Consider the following 20,155-nt stretch of genomic DNA (forward strand, 5'->3'; position numbering starts at 1 on the left):
GCTTTCCCCATTCCCCAGTCTCGTGAGCCTTCCCCAGATGTGTCTCCTTCTCGTCGTGATCCTTCGTACCATGCCGACGATGAAGGTTCTAGTAGAGGAGATAGAGATGATGTAGTATAAAACACTTATTGAATGATGTTTGGACATTTAACTTGTGAAACGTTTTGTTGTTGGGTATGATATTTTGTTAATATAGTTTAGTAGAGATGGAGATGGTGTTTTGTTAATAATATAGTTTTGATAGTTGTTATTATTGTTGCTATTGTTGTTATTGTTGTTATTGTTGTTATTGGTTGAATGACAGCAATGTAATGCTGCCATTATAGGTGATTGGTTGTTGGCAGGTGGTGCAACTATAAAACAACTGTATTTTGCCAAAACAATACCTAGAAAACCGACCGCCTACCGACCGAAGTCGGTCGGAAATGTTCATTTGATTTTCCATAAATTTAAATTTACCGACCGACTTCGGTCAGAATTTTTGATTTTAAATATTAAATATTTTAATAATACCGACGGACTTCGGTCGGAATTTTTTATTTTAAAATTTAAATATTTTAATAATTCCGACCGAAATCGGTCGGGATTGAACATTTTTTTAAAAAATAAATAATTAAAATTTCGATCGACGCCGGTCGCTAATTTTTAAAAATACCGTCCGAATTCGGTCGGTAAGATTATTTTGTGTCAGATAACTTGGTCAAAGTGCGTTGACAATTACCGACCGACTTCGGTCGAAAATATCGATCGACTTCAGTCGGAAATATCGACGGACTGCGGTTGCTCCTCAATTGCGACCATTCTTTTTTCGACGAATTGAAAATGGTCGGAAATCGATCAGTTTTTGTTCGATTCCGACAGATTTCAGAAGGTTAATGCGGGCGCTTTTTGAAAGTTGTTTAGTTTTTCTGAGATTGTTTCATAATATAAATGTGGGGCTGTTAGTCCACACTTCATACGTCACCAATTTGCACTACTGCGTCGCTCTTTTTCCATCATTTCTTTGCGTTCTAATTTGATGTGCGCATGTGCGGTACTCTCAGTGAAGTTCCATTAAACTCAGAGTTGGAATTCGAGATATATGTTTTTAAAGAAATATTTTATTAATCTATTTGGTTAAGTTTTTGTTTGGCCAAAAATATTTTTTTTTTGTCAAACTATGTGTTTTGCTAGCTTTTAGAAAGAAAAAAAATATTTTTGAGTAGAAACAGAAAAATATAATTTCTCCTAAAAATTACTTTTTTGAAAAATATTTTTGAGAAAGTTATAATTAAAAATACTTTTTAAATATTTGATCAAATATTAATTATTATTTAAAAGAATTTTTAAATTAATTTATCAAAAATACTTTTAAAAAAAACACAAAATAAACTGATTTTACTGCCTCTCTTGGATTCCCTTTGGAAATTGAATAATTGGATAAAGCCTGACGATCCCTCTTTTATGATAAACTCGCCACTGCCCACGCCTATAAGCTGTAAATATTTTGTCCCTTTTCCATTGTTTCTTTTCTTTGTCCCAATGACTGTGTTATTCTCTCTGAATGTCAGTGAGCTTACACCTAATCCGACCATTTCTGTTCAACCATTTCTTTAGGATTCTGGAAAACCTCGTATTTGTTGAAAGTGCACAATTATGTCTTTTTCACTCTTTCATTCTCTTTTCACCATTTATATGCCATATTGCATATGCCCCCTCTTAGCGGCCGACTGGCGGAAGTCAGACTTTGAAATTTATGGCTTCTAAGGTATTAGTAACTAGATTTTAAATATAATTTTGTATATTCTGGTTCCGTCTGTGCTCTATTAGTGCTACATGGTTTAATGTTACTGGTTTACATAGCCCACTAACTTGAAAAGCAGAACCACAGTTACATAAGAATGTGGGCATGAACATTCTGTAACACCTTTCAAGTTTCAATTACCAAATTGTTGCAATCCTGAACTGAAGTCAAGTTTCAAGTTTCAACTGCACATTATATCAATTGCAAAAACAGAACCACATAAAAGTACAATTTTTTTGTTTGCCATGAAAATTCCTCCAAAGAAACCTCATTTTTTCAAACCTATGCTGCCAGGTTTCAAGCATGATCTTGTAAGTAATCCTTTTAGTTATTTATAATTCCTTTGTCTATTAGTAATCCTTTGTGTATATGCAGAGGAGGACCTGGTCATTCCATGTATACATGTATATGTCTTTAGAAAATAGTGATATTAGTAGTGAGCACCTTGTATACAAAACAGATTTTGGTTAAATCCAAAAGTACACCTCGACCTTTAAATCCTGTGTCCGCTTCACTATATGGTGGAAGAATTTATCCCAGAAAAGGAAAACACTCAAAATCATAACCGTAGTGCATGTGCATATGATCATTTTGTAATTGTTTAACTAAGTAGATGTCACAATTTCATGTCCTAAACAAACCAGCATAATGATTTGAAACAGCGCTACCCTAAGTTTATGTTGTATTGCAGAAAATACCTATAGGTTTCTTGAAATATCTGAAGGGATACGACCATATTGAACATGCAGTACTAAAAAGGGATGGTAAGAAGTGGCTGGTGAAGCTGACCGGCCGTCGATTCGAAGCTGGTTGGGCAGAGTTTGCAGAAGAGCATGATTTGCAATTGGGAGATATGTTGGTGTTTAGACATGAAGGTAATATGGAGTTTGATGTTTCTATATTTGGTTCTAATCACTGTGAGAGAGAATATGCAGAGTATCTTGAAGAAGGAGAAGTCCATACTGTGGAAGAGACTTCCAAGAATTTTGAATTTAAAGGTAATTAAGATCTTTATAGTCCATTAATTGTTCTTGATGTATTTGCAAGTTAATTCCCTTAACTTAATTATCATATGTTTTAATTTATAATGAAAAGTTAGCCAAAAGTTGTCTCCGTGTGACACTGTGACCAGCCACTAATGTTTATAGGTCACGGATGCGAGCCGTGTGAGCAGCCACTAATGCTTACATTATGGTAGACTGTCTATATCACATCCCTTGGGGTGCAGCCCTTCTCCGGACACCGAGTGAACGCGGGATACCTAGTGCACTGGGCTGTTCGTTATTGAAAAGTTAGCCAAGCCCTTTTCCGGACCCTGCGTGAACGTGAGATATCTTGTGCACCGGGCTTTTCGTTATTGAAAAGTTAGCCAAGCCCTTCTCCGGACCCTGCGTGAACGCGGGATACCTTGTGCACCGGGCTGTTCGTTATTGAAAAGTTAGCCAAAAGATGGGGTGGATATTTAGATGCTAGCTATTCATGTTTTATTGTAAATCATTTTGTCATCTAAAATCTTGATATGGATTTGTCTAAAAATAACAATGCAAGGCTTTTCCCCATGCAGATGCTGCAGCTGCTCTTCACAATCCTTTTGGTCAGTCATATTTTATATGCACTGTTAAACCATATTGCGTTACAAATGGTTTTTTGGTAAGTCTCAAACTCATTCCCCCCTAACCCTTCAAGAATCTTCAGGCTAAAGGAAACATGTGCACCATTTTCTGTTTTTCCCCTCTTTGTTTATTGGAGTTATTTACATACATAAAAAAATATGAAGCATATGATTGTTTGATGATATATGCAAATGGTTATAAACCTTTTCAGCGCCTTCCTAAACAATTTGCATGGGCGAATGGTCTCGCTAACAAGAAATGCGGTTTGATTATCAGAGATGAAAGACAAAGGTCATGGGATTTAAGGCTAACTACCTACGGTTCCCAAGTCTATATGGGAGGTAGATGGGGTGAATTCCGTGCTGCAAATGACATAAAGGTGGGAAATTATATAATGTTTGAGGTTGTTAGTAATGGAGAACAACCAGTGTGGAAATTTCATGGTATGTTTCTGATTTAAGCAACCTCAACCATCTTTATACTTTGTTATATACACCAAAAAAATTCTAATTTGCTTGCTTTTGAATTTCTTTATTTCTTGTATAAGTTGAGGGAGGGTGGTATTTTGTATATGTCGTAGTAATGTATGCATTGATAGCATAACACAGTTAACACAAATATAATTCTTTTTTTTTTTTTGCATGTTCTAGAATCTAGTCAGTTTGATATTAGTAATTTCCTTATTATTTGGAAGTTAGAAGAAATTTCAAGTAAGGTCTACTTTGGAAATTGAAGGGGAACCCTGGAGCAACGGTAAAGTTGTTTCTTCGAGCCGTAGAATCAGCACTGATGCTTGCATCAGGGTAGACTGCCTAAATCACACCCCATTGTGGTGCGGCCTTCTCCGGATCCTGCGTAAACGCGTGATGCTTCGTGCACCGGACTGCCCTTTTTTGCCCTACTTTGAAAATTGAAAAATATAGCCAAAGATAGGATGGATATTTAGATGCTATTCATATTACAATTTGTGATCTCTTTGTAATATTTAGTTTATTGACATGGTTTAACCATGTAACAGGCAAACCAAACCCCAGCATCAATTCATCAAGTAAGGCATTTCCCCATTTTGTATGCACTATTAGACCTTATTGCCTTTCAAATGATCTCTTGGTAAGTCTTTGCTTAGGCTAAAGTAATCGTGTGTAGCATTTTCTTCTTTTCTATTTGTTTTGGTATTATTTTTGGTGAAAATATGAAGAGCTTAATAATTGTTTTGATAATATGTACAAATGGTATGAAAAATTTCAGTGCATTCCAAGACAATTTGCACATGCAAATGGTCTCATTAACAAGAAATGCGATTTGATTATTAGAGATGAAAGGCAAAGGTCGTGGAGTTTAAGGTTACGTTCTTTTGGTACTGGTGTATGTATTAAAGGCGGATGGCATGAATTCCGTGATACAAATTGCTTAAAGGAGGGAGATCACATCGTGTTTGAGGTTGTTACTAATGGAGAAAAACCAATATGGCAATTTCGTCGTAAGTTTTCTCATTTAAGCTGCCTCTTACATATTTTTTCGATCATCTGATATACACAGATACTATAACTCTGTTTAGACAATCATTTATAGGCACTCTAAACATGCTTTTAGCTTAATTCAACTTCAAACCTAAGTCATTAATGTTCTTTTTTCCTCCTTTTTTATCAAGTAAATGAAGTTTCATTAAAAATGCTTCAAGAAAATGCTGAACATTATAGAAGTGAAGAAAAATTCAGTGAGCTCCTCTACAATGATGTCCTATATGTATTATAAAGAGCTAACAACGTCAAAAAGTTGAGTTATTTATACTATGAAGCCTACACTAGCAAAAAAGGTTTATAATGCATCTAGTTTTTAGCGCATGTGTGGGAGTTAATACTCCATTAAAGCATTTGCGATTTCTTTCAGTTTATACACTCCAACCAGGGGCGAAGCCATCTTTTGCTAAGGGTGGTCAATTCATCGAAATATTATGAAAATTTATAATGTGTATTTAAGTAAAATAGTAAATTTTGGACGTATATAACATATTATAGAACACTCTTTGTCGAGGAATATTTTTACTTCTTTCAAGTCTGAACACTCTTGGAAAAATTTCTGACTTCGCCACTGACTCCAACAAATGCAAGTTGACACCATCCTCCATGTCTTCCGAATGGATAATTTTAACTTTTCGCTGGCCCGAATTCTTTTAGGCTTCTCTAATCTGGCCCCAAAAAGACAAAGGAACATACTCCATATTTCTTTTGAAGTCATTAAACTTTATTTTCATGACATAATTCTCGTCCTCTTAATCCTTTTTCTTTTATGGCTGAGATGAGCTTAAATAGAACGGCATGGACAGTGAAGATTTATTTGCCGACCTCAACTTGCTCAAGAAAGTTGTGTATAGGGAGAGCCAGTCCCTTCTAATTTTGAAAGTATACCTATGGTCTTTTTCCTTTTTCCTAATTGTTACCCTTCACCATATCTTTTTCTTTCTTTTTATGTCTTTTTCCTTTTTCATATTTTCTTATTTTTCTGTGTAAAAGTGTTCGCGTATATTACACAACATTGGATATAAATTTCTGGAATTTGCCTATAGTGCCATAATACGAATTCGATATCTTAGCTTAGTGTGATTGTATGGAGTTTTCACAAGCAAGTTTGTGCTAATACTATGAGGATGGTAAATTTTTGGTAAGAAATCTTTTGCTAGACTAGTTTTTCTTCCTACTTGATTCTAACAGTTTTATGTTTGACGTCTCATCTCTGATCATAATTGTGTACTTTAAAATAGTATTTATTAATTACATGCATAAGAGCTTGAACATTTTGTAACGCTTTAAAGAATGTCCACACAATATAGTAAACTTTTTAAACTCTTTGGCTTCCTAGCAGATATTACATTGACTTGCATAAACTAATGTATTTTGTAGGCAATATTTCTGGAGAAAATGCAAGCATATCATTCAAGGGGTTGACTGAACAATGAAGCAGATGGTATAAAGAGGAAAATTGAAGCAATTGAATCAACATTTGGTGCACAACCTTAACAAACTATGTTACATTTTCTTCCAGAAAACTCCATGTAATGAATCTTTCTCGAGAGGTTTGGAACTGAGTACACTGGTCGGGGAGTGGTCTACGTGAAACATTTAAATCAGAAAGTGTTATTTCTTGGCCATTGGATCAACAAGGATGTGATATGTTCATAGAGAAATTAATTTTTTCAGCTTCTAAAAAATAGCTTAATCTGTTTTTTCAGCCACGTGGAGATATTATAAGCATTATTTTGTAAATGCTGAAAGTTATGGTTAAAGCTAATCCCCTCCCAGATATGCTTGGAGTACAACATCTGAAGAAGATATGCTCGATATCCTCTTTCTCCTTGCAGCAGATGCTACACATCTAGGTATCGCTAATGTGTCTTCTAAAGAGCATGAGAGTGGTGGGGAGCCTAAGCCTATTATGAACTACTAGCCATAGGAAAGCTTTAATCTTATTGAGCGTAGGGACTTTCCAGATCCATCCGAAGTCTATATTGTTTACCTGATTCTCGTGAGGAGAAGAGATGAGCTCATAAGCCGCTTTGGTAGAGAATGAGTTATGGTTTAAGGTGTTCCAGTTTGATTTATCCCTAGATGGTAGCCCTTGCTTAATATAGGTGCTGTGAATTTTATGCTTTATGCTAGTAGGCAGGTCGAAGGAAAGGATGTTCAAATTTATAGTACCATTAGCCAGGATAGTGGAGAGTGCTAGGTTTGGTTCATCTTGTTGGTAGTGGCTTTGGGAAGACCTTAAATTTGCATCACATGATTGGATATGGCTGCTAGGGTAGCTTTAATTAAGGTAGATATATTAAACATTTATTTTCCATCCTTGTAATCTAGTGTTGAGCCTATCTATAATAAATTGAAAGTCCTTTGGCTATTATATGGTCTATCATTGGGAACCAAGGCATTTACCAAAGTGGTTGCTTGTTTCATGGACAGACTCTAGCTAATGTGGTTTTTGAAATCTTGAGGGGTGTTGTTGGAAAACATGATTCTAGACTTGTTAAAATTAATAGTCTGCCCCGATAAACTGCAGAATTTGTTCAGGGTATCAATGAGGGAGTTGCAGTTTTTTTGGTTGGCTTCCATCATTAATACCCAGTATAATCCCACTAGTGGGGTCTGGGGAGGGTAGTGTGTACGCAGACCTTACCCCTACCATGAGGTAGAGAGGCTGTTTTCAATAGACCCTCGGCATCCTTCCCTCTAAGAACTCCCCACCTTGCTCTTGGGGTGACTCAAACTCACAACCTCTTGGTTGGAAGTGGAGGTTGCTTACCATGAGAGCAACCCCTCTTGTGATCCCACTTACAACAGTCTATTTCGTGGTTAATGAGTCTAGAGAGCATTTCCATACAGATAATAAAGAGGTATGGGATAAGGGATCCCCTTGCCTAAATCCTCTAGAGGGTAGGAAAAAATCTGAACACGAGCCATTAATTAAGATAGAAGTTGAAGTAGCATGACATAATAATATCGATTAGATTATTAGGAAAATTTAGAGAATTTAGCGAGAACCTCACAAAGGACCACTCTATCTTATCAAAAGCTTTCTCTAGGTCTATTTTAACCATCATCTTGGCCTTTTTGCCCTTGATTTTTTTGAAATGATTTAAGACTTCTTGCACGATGATAGCATTATTCGAAACTCTTCTTCCTTTAATAAAACTAGTTTGTGCAGGGTGAATGATATTGGGTAAGAGGGGTTTAATCCTATTTACTATAATTTTGATGACTACCTTGTATGATACAAAGGCTTATGTGTCTATATTGCTTAATGGTCTCAGCATTTTGGCATTTAGGGATAAGGCAAATGTAAGTATTGTTCATATTATCCAACATTTTCTTGTTTTCAAAGGTACTTATGACGAAGTCAATGAGTTAGTTTTTCGTCTCATTCCAATATTTTTGATAGAAGAACGGATGCAAACCATCCGGCCCTGGGGCTTTAAGGGGTTTAAAGGAGTTGAGGGCAAGTTTAATATCTTTTTCTGTAGGGGTTAGGCTGAGATCAAAATGCTGTGACTCTTGAATAGTAGCGTAGTAGGACATATATGTATGTTTTTTGTAGGACATCTCTTGCTTGGTTGAGTAAAGGTCATGAAATTTTTTTATTTATCAATTCAGTAATATCTTTGGGGTTATAATACCAATTTCCTGCCTCGTCTTTAAGGCTTAGAATCCTATTTTTTTTTCTTCTTCTTCTATGCATTGTAGTAACGTGGAAGAATTTTGTATTGGCGTCTCCATCTTAAAGTCACTGAACTCTGGATTTAAGCTTCCAGAAGTCTTCTTCTAATTTAATAATATTCTTATATTCCTCCATTAGGTTAATTTCTATGTCTATAAGAAACTGGCTATAGGGGTAATTGGGCGATCTTTGAATATCCTCTAGTCTAGCCATGACTTTTTTCTTATTTTTAAAGATATTTCCGAAGATGTTCCTATTCTAGTCAGTAACTTTTTCAGTGAAGTTTTGAATGGTGTTGGTAATGTTCGCTTGATTTTTCCATGTTTCCCTAACCAAGGGCTTGAACGTAGGGTGAGAGGTCCACGTGGACTCAATTCTGAAAATACTCCCACTTCTAGCAAAATATTTTGTAAGATCTAGTTTAAGAGGGCAGTGGTCTGAGTGGGTACGCGTGAGGTGTGTAACATGAGCTTCTTAAAAAATATTAACCCATTCCGGGTTAGCTACACATCTATCTAGTCTCTCCATAATTAGGGCATTTCTCTTTTTTCTTTTGTTCGTCCACGTGAATTTTGACCCTTTAAATCCTAAATCCATTAACCTGCAATAGCCTAGGAAATTTAGGAATTCTGTAATTCTATTATTATTAACCGGCAATCCTCCAAATATTTCGGAAGCCCTAGTAACATCATTAAAGTCGCCCGTAACAAGCCAAGGCCCTTTAAAATTATCTGTTACTATTTTTAAATTTTTTCATAGGATTAATCTTTCTTCTAATAGATTGCTAGCATAGATAGTAGAAATAAGCCATGGATTAGGTTTGTTAGGTACCTTTATCATGGCGTGAACCTCCTGATACGTGGAGCCAATTTGGTCAACAATAATGTCTTCATTTTTCCACATAATTGTGATACCTCCCGAGTTGCCTTGTGCAGTTACTTGTATTAGGTTGTCGAATCCAAAGTCGTTCCTAATCGTGTGGTGCTCCTCTATTCTTGTTTCCAACAGGGCCACCAACACTGGCCTATTATAATCCAGCATGGACCTAAATGCCCTTCGAAAGTCAGCGTTACCCGCCCCCCAGCAGTTCCATATGATGATACTCATGGAGTTATTCCTGGTTTGTGAGCTCTCCCCCTGATTGTGGGATGAGCTATATAGGTTCGGGGTTTCTTCCTGGCTTAGTTGGGCAGCATTGTCCCAATGGTGAGCATACATGGTTGGGATCATCACAACACCGTATTTGAATAGGGTTGGTTCAAATATCATTCTAATGTTCAAAGAGAATTTCTTCAAATCTTATGGGCAACGCAAAATGAATCTTTTTTATTTTCTTTCTTTGAATGCCAGTGTTTTTGGGTTTCTTAGCATTCCGTACTCCACTCTTATTGTTGTTGATATTCCGTCCTCTTCTTACTCATCTACCATCTGTTGTTGTGGCGGGTTGCTCTGGTTGTTGTGCTCCGTCTGAGCATTGTTGTTGTTGAAAGAGGCCGGATGAGAAGTCATTGTTGGTGTATTTTCCTGTTGTGTTATTGCATGTTGTGGGTAATTTGACGCTTGGTTTCCCTGCATGTTGGAGAGTGGAATCTGAGTTTGGAATGGATTCCCATTGTAATATGATGGAGCTGGGGTTGGTGGCGGATTTGAGTTGTGAAAAAGGGGTAGGTTCATGTTTATTGTATTTAGGATGGTGTGTGGGTTCACAGTCTGGTGGTTACAAGGGTGTGAGCCCGCTGGTTGAGAGGGAGGATATAGTGGTATTTGTTGGGCTGGTAGGGCCAACCATGAGTTCGTAGCAATGTTGTCCATTCCAATTCGGAGCCCCTCCGTTATTATTTGTGCCAAGTAGCTCGGGTTTTCTATTTGTATAATTATGTTTTGGCCATTGAGTTGGAGGCTCATGCTTAGTGCATGCCTTGTGAGTCAGTATTCCATCCATGATTGGGGAACACGGTTTGGTGGGAGAGGTGGGGTTGTAAACACGGTGGGGTTTTGGTTCAGTTGTATGGGGGGAATAGTTGGCGTTGGAGTGGGAGGTTGTTGTTACTCCCTTATCCACACATTTCTCCTTGCCTTGAAGTATATCCTGTGGTAGTTATTGGTGGGGAGTCTTGGAATTTTTGCTATTAGGTTCCTTATATTTTCCTGGTTGAATAGTGTTGTGGTTTATGCATGGGCTAATGTTGTTTAAAATGTGATGAGAGTTTGTAGTCTTAGGTGGGGTTGGGTCGAAGATCTTAGGGTCTTCCATTATCGAATCCTGCTCATTAATAAGGAGTTGATTTGTTGTCTTATCATTAGTTTTTTGCAGAGTTTGGGGTGTACTAGGTTTATTTTCCAATGAATTTGCATTAAATGGTGAGTGGATATTCCCCTCAGCATTGAATACTATTGTGGCTGCTTTGTCGATTAGGTCTTGTTCTACCTCCATTTTCTCCATGGTTTGTGTTTTGGGTGATTGGACATGTGAGGTACTCTGGATGTTGGGGGTCTCATTACTAGATTGGGACATAAGAGTTTCGAATTTGTTTTGGCATTTGATGGTATTAATGAGCAAGGTTTTAGGCTCTTTAATACCATTTATGTGTCTTGGTATATTGTCAATTTATTTGTCTGGTTGGTTTTGAGTTATGTTACCTAACGTTGTTTTCCTTAGGTCTTTATCCATTGGTTCTAGAGTGGTCATTTGGTTATTAGTGTTTGTTGTGCTAGCCCTTTGAGAGGTACTGGCTATGTTACCTTTGTTATTCAATAAATGTGCGCCGATTTACGTGATGAGTATGTTTTGGTTTTGTGCTTTGCCTGGCGGATATTGTTTGGGTTTAACTGGGAGGTTCGTAATATCCATCCGATTTTTGTGTTGGCCTTGTCCTTGTTCGTCACCTTTTGGTTTTATTGATGGGGATGTTGTACTATTGTTACCATGGTTTGTTGGTGCCCAATGTCTTGCCTCCATTTTTTCAATATCATGGTTTTTTTCTTTGGAAGTGGTTTGGCTTAGTTTCTGCTAGTTGTGACTTCATGTCTCGCCTTCCTTTCTCCCTGATTTTTTATGGTGGGAGACGACCGTCCATTGCTCAATTTCCTTGGTTAAGGAGAGGATATCTTGTGAGCTAGCGCCCTGGCTTTGGTCATTTGGATCCTCTTCCTTAGGATAGTTAGGGCAGTTCCGTTGTACATGTCCCAGCCTCCCATAGTTTGTACATAAGAGGTTAAAGCCCTCGTATGAGACCTTTTGGTAGTGTTTACCTAGGATAACATGAGTTTTAAGGGGTTTCTCTATTGGGACCAGTATGCACACTCTTGAATATTTGCCTCTTAGCGCTGATGAGGTGCATGCGTCTATACGGGTTAGTTGTCCTAATTTATTACCTATTTTTTCCAGGATCTCGTAGTCATAAAATTCCGTAGGGAGATCTGGGAGTCTGGCCCAGATCGCTGAGTACATTAGGAGAGCTTCTGAGGCGATGAACCTGGGCTCCCATTTCCTCACTATGAAGTATTAGTTGCCTGTAAACCAAGGACACTCATGTAAGATTTTATCGTAGTTTTCTCTCTTATTAAATTTTACTAGATAATAGTCATATCCAAGGTCTATCAACGAGATTTGTTCTGAAGGTTTCCATATAGCATGAAGTTTTTGTTGTAGGAATAGATATCCCACTCTTCTTCCGAAAATGTTTATAATAAGGGCATTAGACCAGTTTTTATACATGCACTCCTTATCACCGGAGGTGATAGGAATGAAACTGCCTGAGTCGAAAACATTATCCACCTCATCTGAGGCAAATGGGTTTTCGACCTCATCTGAAGGGTCAAAGGAAACCACGTTACTCTGGACAATAATTTGATTCATGTCCTGTTGTCTTAGGGAGTTAGTTAATTTATTCAAGAAGGATCACTCGTTAATGCCCTCTGGACAAGTGGAATGTTGGGCACATGGGCGGATTTAGGTTATACGTGACACCGCTTCATCGAAAAATTTACAAAATATACGAGGAGCAATATGAAAAAATAAATTTCACATACATTTACTTTGAAGTGACACCACATGACGTTAAGTACTTGGTGGTCAGGGGCGAATGCACATGGGAGGGAGCGGGTTCACGTGAACCCATCCTCCTCCCCCTAAATCATGTACAACACTAGTAAATTTCTGCTCAAATACTTAAATTAACATAGGTGAACCCAAGCTCAAGTGAATACTTAAGTGCATTGATAAGGAGGTGCACCTTCTACCTTTTAATCAAGGGTTCGATCTTAATAAATAGGGTTAAATCCCATGCTCTACCGCTTTTTCTAATTAAATAAACTTTTTGTTTCTTTTTTTTCTTTTTTTTATTGGGTTACACGTTTTCTTTTTATTTTTTCTCCTTCTCTTCTTTTTTTATCTTTGTTTTGACTTTTAAAATTCCTAAACCAAAAATACATCTCTTAGACACCCTTGAAAACTTGGGTCTGTGACGCTCATGGTGCACCCATGCTCTTGAAATCCTGGATATGCCTTTGTTAAATGGTGGTTCACTGGTTAAGCACTGTATTTTTGTTGTAAATGGTGGTTCAACGTGTAGGGGTGTTCACAAAACCTGAAAAACCAGTCCAAATAGAAAATCAAATCAAACCGACCAAAAAAGTCGATACTTTTTAGTTTGGTTTTGAATTTTAAAAGCCAGTCAAATTTGGGTTGGTTTAGGTTATAATAAAAAATAAAAAAACCAAAAATAAAAACCCAAATCAAACCGACTATAGAAATAGCTATTTAAATTTATATATATATATATATATATATATATATATATATATATATATATATATATATATATATAGAGAGAGAGAGAGAGAGAGAGAGAGAGAGAGAGAGAGAGAGAGAGAGAGAGAGAGATTATGGTACATGCTAATTAGCCTAGTTCTTTATTACTATAATAATCTAGTTCTTTACCTTCACATTCTACTTTGATTGATAGTTTTCTTTTAAGTACAAGAATCTCTTTCATGTTAAAAGTAATCTATTTTTAATTGAATTCTTGAATTATTCATCACTATTTGATTCAATTATCATTAATATATCTTGGTAAATGATAGATTTCTCAAAGAGCAATTAATTTGATAGTGTTACGTTGAAAATGTAGTCGCCGGAATATGTATTTGGCAGTTTATGTCTCATATTTAAGAAAAAATTGATAAATAACCAAAAAATCCAAAAAACCAACATAAACCGAATCGATAAAAAATCGACTTAATTGGGTTGGTTTGGTTCCAATATTTAAAAAATTGACTTATTTGATTTAGTTTCTTTTGAGGAAAAAATCAATCCAAATCAAACTATGAATACCCTTACCAACATGTATACATTTATGTGTATGTAAACTTTTAAATAAAACCTTAGCTTTTAATATTCTCAAGAAACCAATTGATACTAAATATTTTGACGCTTTCGAAAATCATATTTAAGTATATAAATAAATTTAAATATAATTTGAAAAAAATTGTTTGTTATCCTTTGTGATTTGTCATCTCTCTCATCATCTACGCCAATTTCGGTAGGTCATCGATTGTTATAAGTTGTCTAGTTATTTTTTCGTTTATATTTCTCACTTTTTTTTAAAAGATATTCGCTATATTCTTTATGAGTTGAATTCTATATTTTTATGAAATGACATTTTAATATGATGTCATTTTGGCAATTTGTTCTCCTTTTTAAAGATATTCGTTGTTTTCTTTATGAGTTGAATTCTATATTTTTATGAAATGACTTTTTAATATGATGTTATTTTGATAATTTGTTCATCTATGTACCTTTTAAATAGTGACATCGCTTACAAAAAATTCTGCATATTTCACTGGTTGGGCACCACTCGTGATTTAGTAGGATTGGGCTAGGATTTGAAGCTCATTTAAGGACGCGACTTTTAGCCAAGCCCAAGTAAGCATGTGGCTCGTGAGGCTTGATTGAGGTTGGGTTGGGTTGGCCTGTAGGCCTAATAAAAAATATTTATTTAAATCATAAAAATTAAAGTCTACTAAGCTCATCATATTAAAATATCAAGTCTTAAAATATAAATTTTAAAAATAAGAAGTTATTATAAAATAAAGACTGTAAAGTAAATAAATCGAAGACAAGTATAGAGGGAGATGTATATTTTTATTCAACTTCAAATTGATGTACATAATGAACTGAAATCTCCTCTATTTATAGAAGAAAGGAAGTTGTTGTGTAAGTTGCTACTGCAAGTTGCTGTATAAGCTGCTACTGCAAGCTGTTGTGTAAGCTGATTGTAAGCTATTATTGTACCAGATATAGATAATCTTCTATCGGGGGTAATATTTATCTATAACGGAGTACCGAAAGCATAAACTCATTGTACCAAATATAGATACTCTTCAATTGGGGGTAATATTTATCCATAACGGAGTATCAAAAGGATAAGCTTCTTCAGGAGGCTTATTTTCAATAGAGTACTAAATAGATAAACATATTTACGGCGGAGTCCCATATGGATAATCTTCTTAGGGAAGCTTATTTATAACGGAGTACTAAATGAACATCCATAATATAACATATTCATAACACTCCCCCTTGGATATTCATTAAAAGATATTGTGCCTCGTTAAAACCTTACTAAGAAAAACCCAGTGGAAAAAGTTCTAGTGAAGGAAAAAGAGTACACATATTTAGTAATACGCAATTCTAGCTACCTCATTAAAAACCTTACAAGAAAAACTCCATGGGAAAAACCTTAGTAAGTAAAAAAGAGTACAATGCGTATTTCACTCCCCCTAATGAAAACCTTGTTCCAAATATTTGAGTCTCCGCATTCCAATCTTGAATACCATATTCTCAAAAATTGAAGTTGGCAAAGATTTAGTGAACAAATCAGTTGGATTGTCACTTGAGAAGATTTGTTGCACATCGATGTCACTATTTTTCTGAAGATCATGTGTGTAGAATAATTTTGGTGAAATTTACTTCGTTCTGTCTCCTTTTATAAATCCTCCCTTTAATTGGGTTATGTATGTAGAATTGTCTTCGTATAATATTGTGATTTTTTTTATCACATTCCAACCCACATTTTTCTCGAATAAAATGAATCACTAATCTCAACCATATGCATTCCCTACTTGCTTCATGAATAACTATTATCTCAGCATGATTTGAAGAAGTAGCAGCAATAGATTGCTTTGTGAAGCGCCATGATATGACAATACCTCCACATGTAAACACATACCCGATTTGAGATCGAACTTTATGGGGATCGAATAAATAACCTGCATCTGCATAACCAACAAGATCTGCACTACCTTTGTTAGCATTAGCAAGATACATAAGTGCACCAATTGCACTGAGATAGAGTATTTCAGGACCAAGGAGTTCCTCATCCTCTTATGGAGGTCGGAACGGATCCTTATTCACTTCAAGTGATCGAACACCCATTTGGTGTACTTAATGGGTGCTCTTTGTACATGTAAAAGCGTTTTAAGACCTTTTCTGTATAGACATGTTGATGGATAAATATCCCGCCTGCTAAATATTCAATTTGCAGACTAAGACAGTTTTTCCCTTTGGATCTCTTATGGAGTTCCTATGAGATTTATGTTGTTAACATAAACAACAAGTATAACAAACTCTGATGTTGTTTTCTTTGTAAAAACACATGGACAAATGCCATCATTTATATAACCTTCATTCATCAATTCAATGAGGTGATTATACCACATGCGCCCTGATTGTTTTAAATTATACAAAGATTTTTGTAATCTGATTGAGTACATTTCTCGCGACTTTGAATTATATGCTTTAAGCATTTTAAATCCTTCAGGGATATTTATATAAATTTGATCAAATGAGTCATATAGGTTATGACTTGCATCTAAATGGTATGACATCTTCAGGTATCTGGACTACAGGTATGATCCTCACAATCTTTTATTATATTGTGCATTATATTGTATCAAATATATCATCGACGATCATTTTGTATTGGTTCGCAAGTGACATAACTTGTTAAGATCTCATCACTTTCTTTATTTTTAGGTACCTAAACTTCTTCTAGAGTTTCATGAAATGTTAAGTCGTGTGCTCTTCTAGAGCTCATTTCCTCCTCATTATTGTGATGACCCAAAAGGTAATCTTATATTTTAGAACTCAATTCTGCACTCTTAAGCCTTAAAAATCTCATTCTTACCTTCCTCGATTTACGTGCGCAGTTCAGACGTATTTCCGAAAAACTTTTATGTTGAAAATTGATGAAAATAAGAATTTTTGCCTTAAAAGTTAATTTTAGTTGACTTCGGTCAATATTTTTGGTAAATAGGCCCGGATTCATGTTTTAATGATCTCGGTGGGTCCGTATCAATTATGGGACTGGGGCGTATGCCCGAAATCGAATTCGGAGGTCCCTAGCTAGAGTTATGAATTTTTGATGAAAGTTAAAAGTTTGAAAATTATTTATTTTTAAGGAATTGATTGATGTTTGGCATTGTTAGTACCGGGTCTATATTTTGGTTCTGGAGCCCGGTACAGGTTCATTATAATATTTAATTGTCTGTGAAATTTGGTGAGAAACGGAGTTGATTTGACGTGATTCGGACGTCCAATTGAGAAGATAGGAATTTTAAAGTGTTCTTGAGAATTTCATTTGATTTGGTGCTACATTCGTAGTTCTAGGTGTTATTTTGACGATTTGATCGCACGAGCAAGTTCGTAGGATGTTTTTAGACTTGTGTGCATGTTTAGTTTGGAGCCCCAAGGGCTCGGGTGAGTTCCGGATAGGCCACGGGATGTTTGGACTTTGGAAAATCTGGTTTTCTGCAAATTCTGGTGTTCTGGCATGTCCTTCTTCGCGTTCGCGAAGGTACTCTCGCGAACGCGAAGAGTAAACTGGTGAGGCTAAAATTTCTTCTCCACAAACGTGAAGGCCTGGACGCGAAAGCGAAGTGATGGGGGATTTACCCTTCGCGAACGCGACCGGCTCATCACGAACGCGAAGCACTTAGGGACCTGGGGGAAGGTTGGTCGTTCCTTCATCGCGAACGCGAGCAAAGTCTCGTGAACGCGAAGGCCAGAGGGAGTGACCATCGTGAACGCGAGCAAGGTCTCGCGAACGTGAAGGCTTGGCAGCCGATACTCTTCGTGAATGCGACAGTGGCCTCGCGAACGCGATGCACACTGTCTCCCAATACATAAAACAGAATCAAGAACGGGAATAAGCCATTTTTCCAACTTTCATAAAAACAAAAGGGCTAGAGGCGATTTTCAAGAGTTATTTTCTTCCCCAAAGTGTTGGTAAGTGATTCTAAACCATTTTCTTTCAATTACCCATTACATTTTATGAATTATCAACCAAAAATCTAGAGTTTTCATGGTAGAATTAGGGGTTAAGGTAAAAACTAGGAATTTCGGAAATTTGGGGATTTAGACCTCAATTTGAGATCAGATTCCAAAACCAATTATATATCCGAGCTCGGGGTGAATGGGTAAATGGATTTTGGTCCAAACCTCGGGTTTTGACCAAGCGGGCCCGGGGTCGATTTTTTGAATTTTGGAGGAAAATTTGAGAAATTTAATTTATGCAATATAATTGATTCCTTTAGCAATATTTGATATTATTGAGTTATTTTTGAATAGATACGAGTGATTTGGAGCTAAATTCTAGAGGAAAAACAGTGATTGAAAATTAAGTGGTCTTCGGAGCAAGGTAAGTGTTGTGTCTAACCCTAACTTGAGGGAATTAGGAACCCCAGACTATTTGTTATGTAAAATTCATGTGTGCGACGTATATGTGAGGTGACGAGTACATATGCGCCGCCAATTTACCTATTTTCTATGTTTCTTCCATTTTTCTTATATTGTCTCTTTCCTATGCCTAATTGCTACGTGTTTATACTAGTGTTGTTAAATTGATCGTTCTTATCATGTTTACGAATTTTTTGGTGATAATTGAGAATTTATTTCAAAGTTGAGATTGATATTGTGGAACCAAATATTGAAGTAAGGCTAGTACTTGTTATTCTATCTCCATGTTGTTATTTAGGCATTACATTATGGTAAGGGAGAGTGTTAATGCACGAAGGGTGATGCCGTGCCATATTGTGAGTGTAAAAGCACGAAGGGTGATGTCATGCCATATTGTGAGTGCTAATGCACGAAGGGTGATGTCGTGCCATGATATGAGAGTTAATGCACGAAGGGTGATGACGTGTCATTTCTATTGATTTTTATGGTGTGGTTGAGAGTAAAGGCACGAAGGGTGATGTCGTGCATTTTTCCTTTACCGTATTCGTGTTCCTGTTGATTCAAAAAATATTAGTTATTCTAGTTATCATTCTGTTGTAGTTCTTTATCTCGTATTTCCCCCAACATGTTTCCCCCTCCCGATATCTCCTGTCTAATTCTTCATTACTGTTATTTGTATATACATTGTTAAACTATACAGGTTGATTTGTAGGTGCCTTGCCTTAGCCTCGTCACTACTTCGTCGAGGTTAGGCTCGACACTTACCAGTACATGGGGTCGGTTGTACTGATACTGCACTCTGCACTTTCTGTGCAGATTTTGGTACTGGCTCGGGTTGATCGAGATTTTAGCTGTTGGACCCGCTATCCGGAGACTCAAGGTAGATCTGTCGGCGTTCACAGATCTTGAAGTCCCCGTCTATCTTTTCTGCTTTACTGTTTCTTTCATTCAAACAGTTGTATTTCTCTCAGACTATTACTTGTAGTAAATTCTATAATGCTCGTGAATTGTGACTCCAGATCTGGATGATAGTAATTAATGCAGTTTTTATATTATTCTGCACTCATTATATTTCACCTTAGTTAATTTGCTGTTATTTACTGAATGGGATAAGAATTGGTTTAATGAATTCTCTAACGTTGGCTTGCCTAGCAAGTGAAATATTAGGTGCCATCACGGTCCCGACGGTGGAAATTTCGGGTGGTGACAAGTTGGTATCAGAGCACTAGGTTGCCTAGGTCTCACGATTTATGAGAAAGCTTAGTAGAGTCTGGAGGATCGGTACAGAGACGTCTGTGCTTATCTTCCAGAGGCTATGGAGTTTAGGAACAAATTTCACTTCTATGCTTCTCTGTCGTGCGATTTTGTTTTCTTAATACTGATTGAACTCTTCTACCCTTATTCTCTCGCAGATGGCAAGAACATGTACTGCTTCCTCAACTGAGCATCAGCCAGAGCCTCCAGTGGCAACTTCTACGAGGGGCAGAGGTCGAGGCCGAGGTCGTGCCAGAGGCCGAGGTAGGGCCAGGGCTCAGCCTAGAGCCCGAGCAGCAGCCCCAGCAGTGGAGCCTCAGATAGATCTTCATGAGAAGGTTCCAGCCCAGACTGTTCCTGCCTGGCCAGCTCAGGTTCCGGAGGGGTTCATTGCCACCCCAGTACTTCAGGACGCTTTAGTCCGTTTGGTGGGCCTTATGGAGAGTGTGGCCCAGACTAGCGCATTTCCCATGGCACCAGCCATCTTTCAGGATGGAGGAGGAGCCTAGACTCCCACTACTCCTACTCTGGAGAAGATAGCTCCCCAGTATCAGGCTCCAA

General features: G+C 36.9%; 1 protein-coding gene across 4 annotated transcripts; it reads left to right on the top strand.

Moving 5' to 3' along the window:
• The first annotated feature begins 1,408 nt into the window (after positions 1-1,408).
• Positions 1,409-7,087, top strand: LOC107814101 (B3 domain-containing protein REM10-like). Of its 4 annotated transcripts, none has more exons than XM_016639431.2 (7): positions 1,409-1,747; positions 2,475-2,781; positions 3,348-3,433; positions 3,608-3,839; positions 4,415-4,506; positions 4,645-4,876; positions 6,297-7,086. In XM_016639431.2, exons 1-7 carry the CDS (start codon positions 1,736-1,738, stop codon positions 6,350-6,352), a joined length of 1,017 nt encoding a protein of 338 aa, XP_016494917.1. In that variant the 5' UTR covers positions 1,409-1,735; the 3' UTR covers positions 6,353-7,086. The 4 variants fall into 4 exon arrangements, with proteins under 4 accessions (XP_016494917.1, XP_016494918.1, XP_016494916.1 ...); XM_016639432.2 differs by having other exon boundaries at positions 1,411-1,747; positions 2,533-2,781; XM_016639430.2 differs by lacking the exon at positions 1,409-1,747 and adding an exon at positions 1,774-2,094 and having other exon boundaries at positions 6,297-7,087.
• Positions 7,088-20,155: the final 13,068 nt, after the last annotated feature.

This window comes from Nicotiana tabacum, chromosome 15, assembly GCF_000715075.1.
Source record: "Nicotiana tabacum cultivar K326 chromosome 15, ASM71507v2, whole genome shotgun sequence".
NCBI classification, from domain to species: domain Eukaryota; kingdom Viridiplantae; phylum Streptophyta; class Magnoliopsida; order Solanales; family Solanaceae; genus Nicotiana; species Nicotiana tabacum.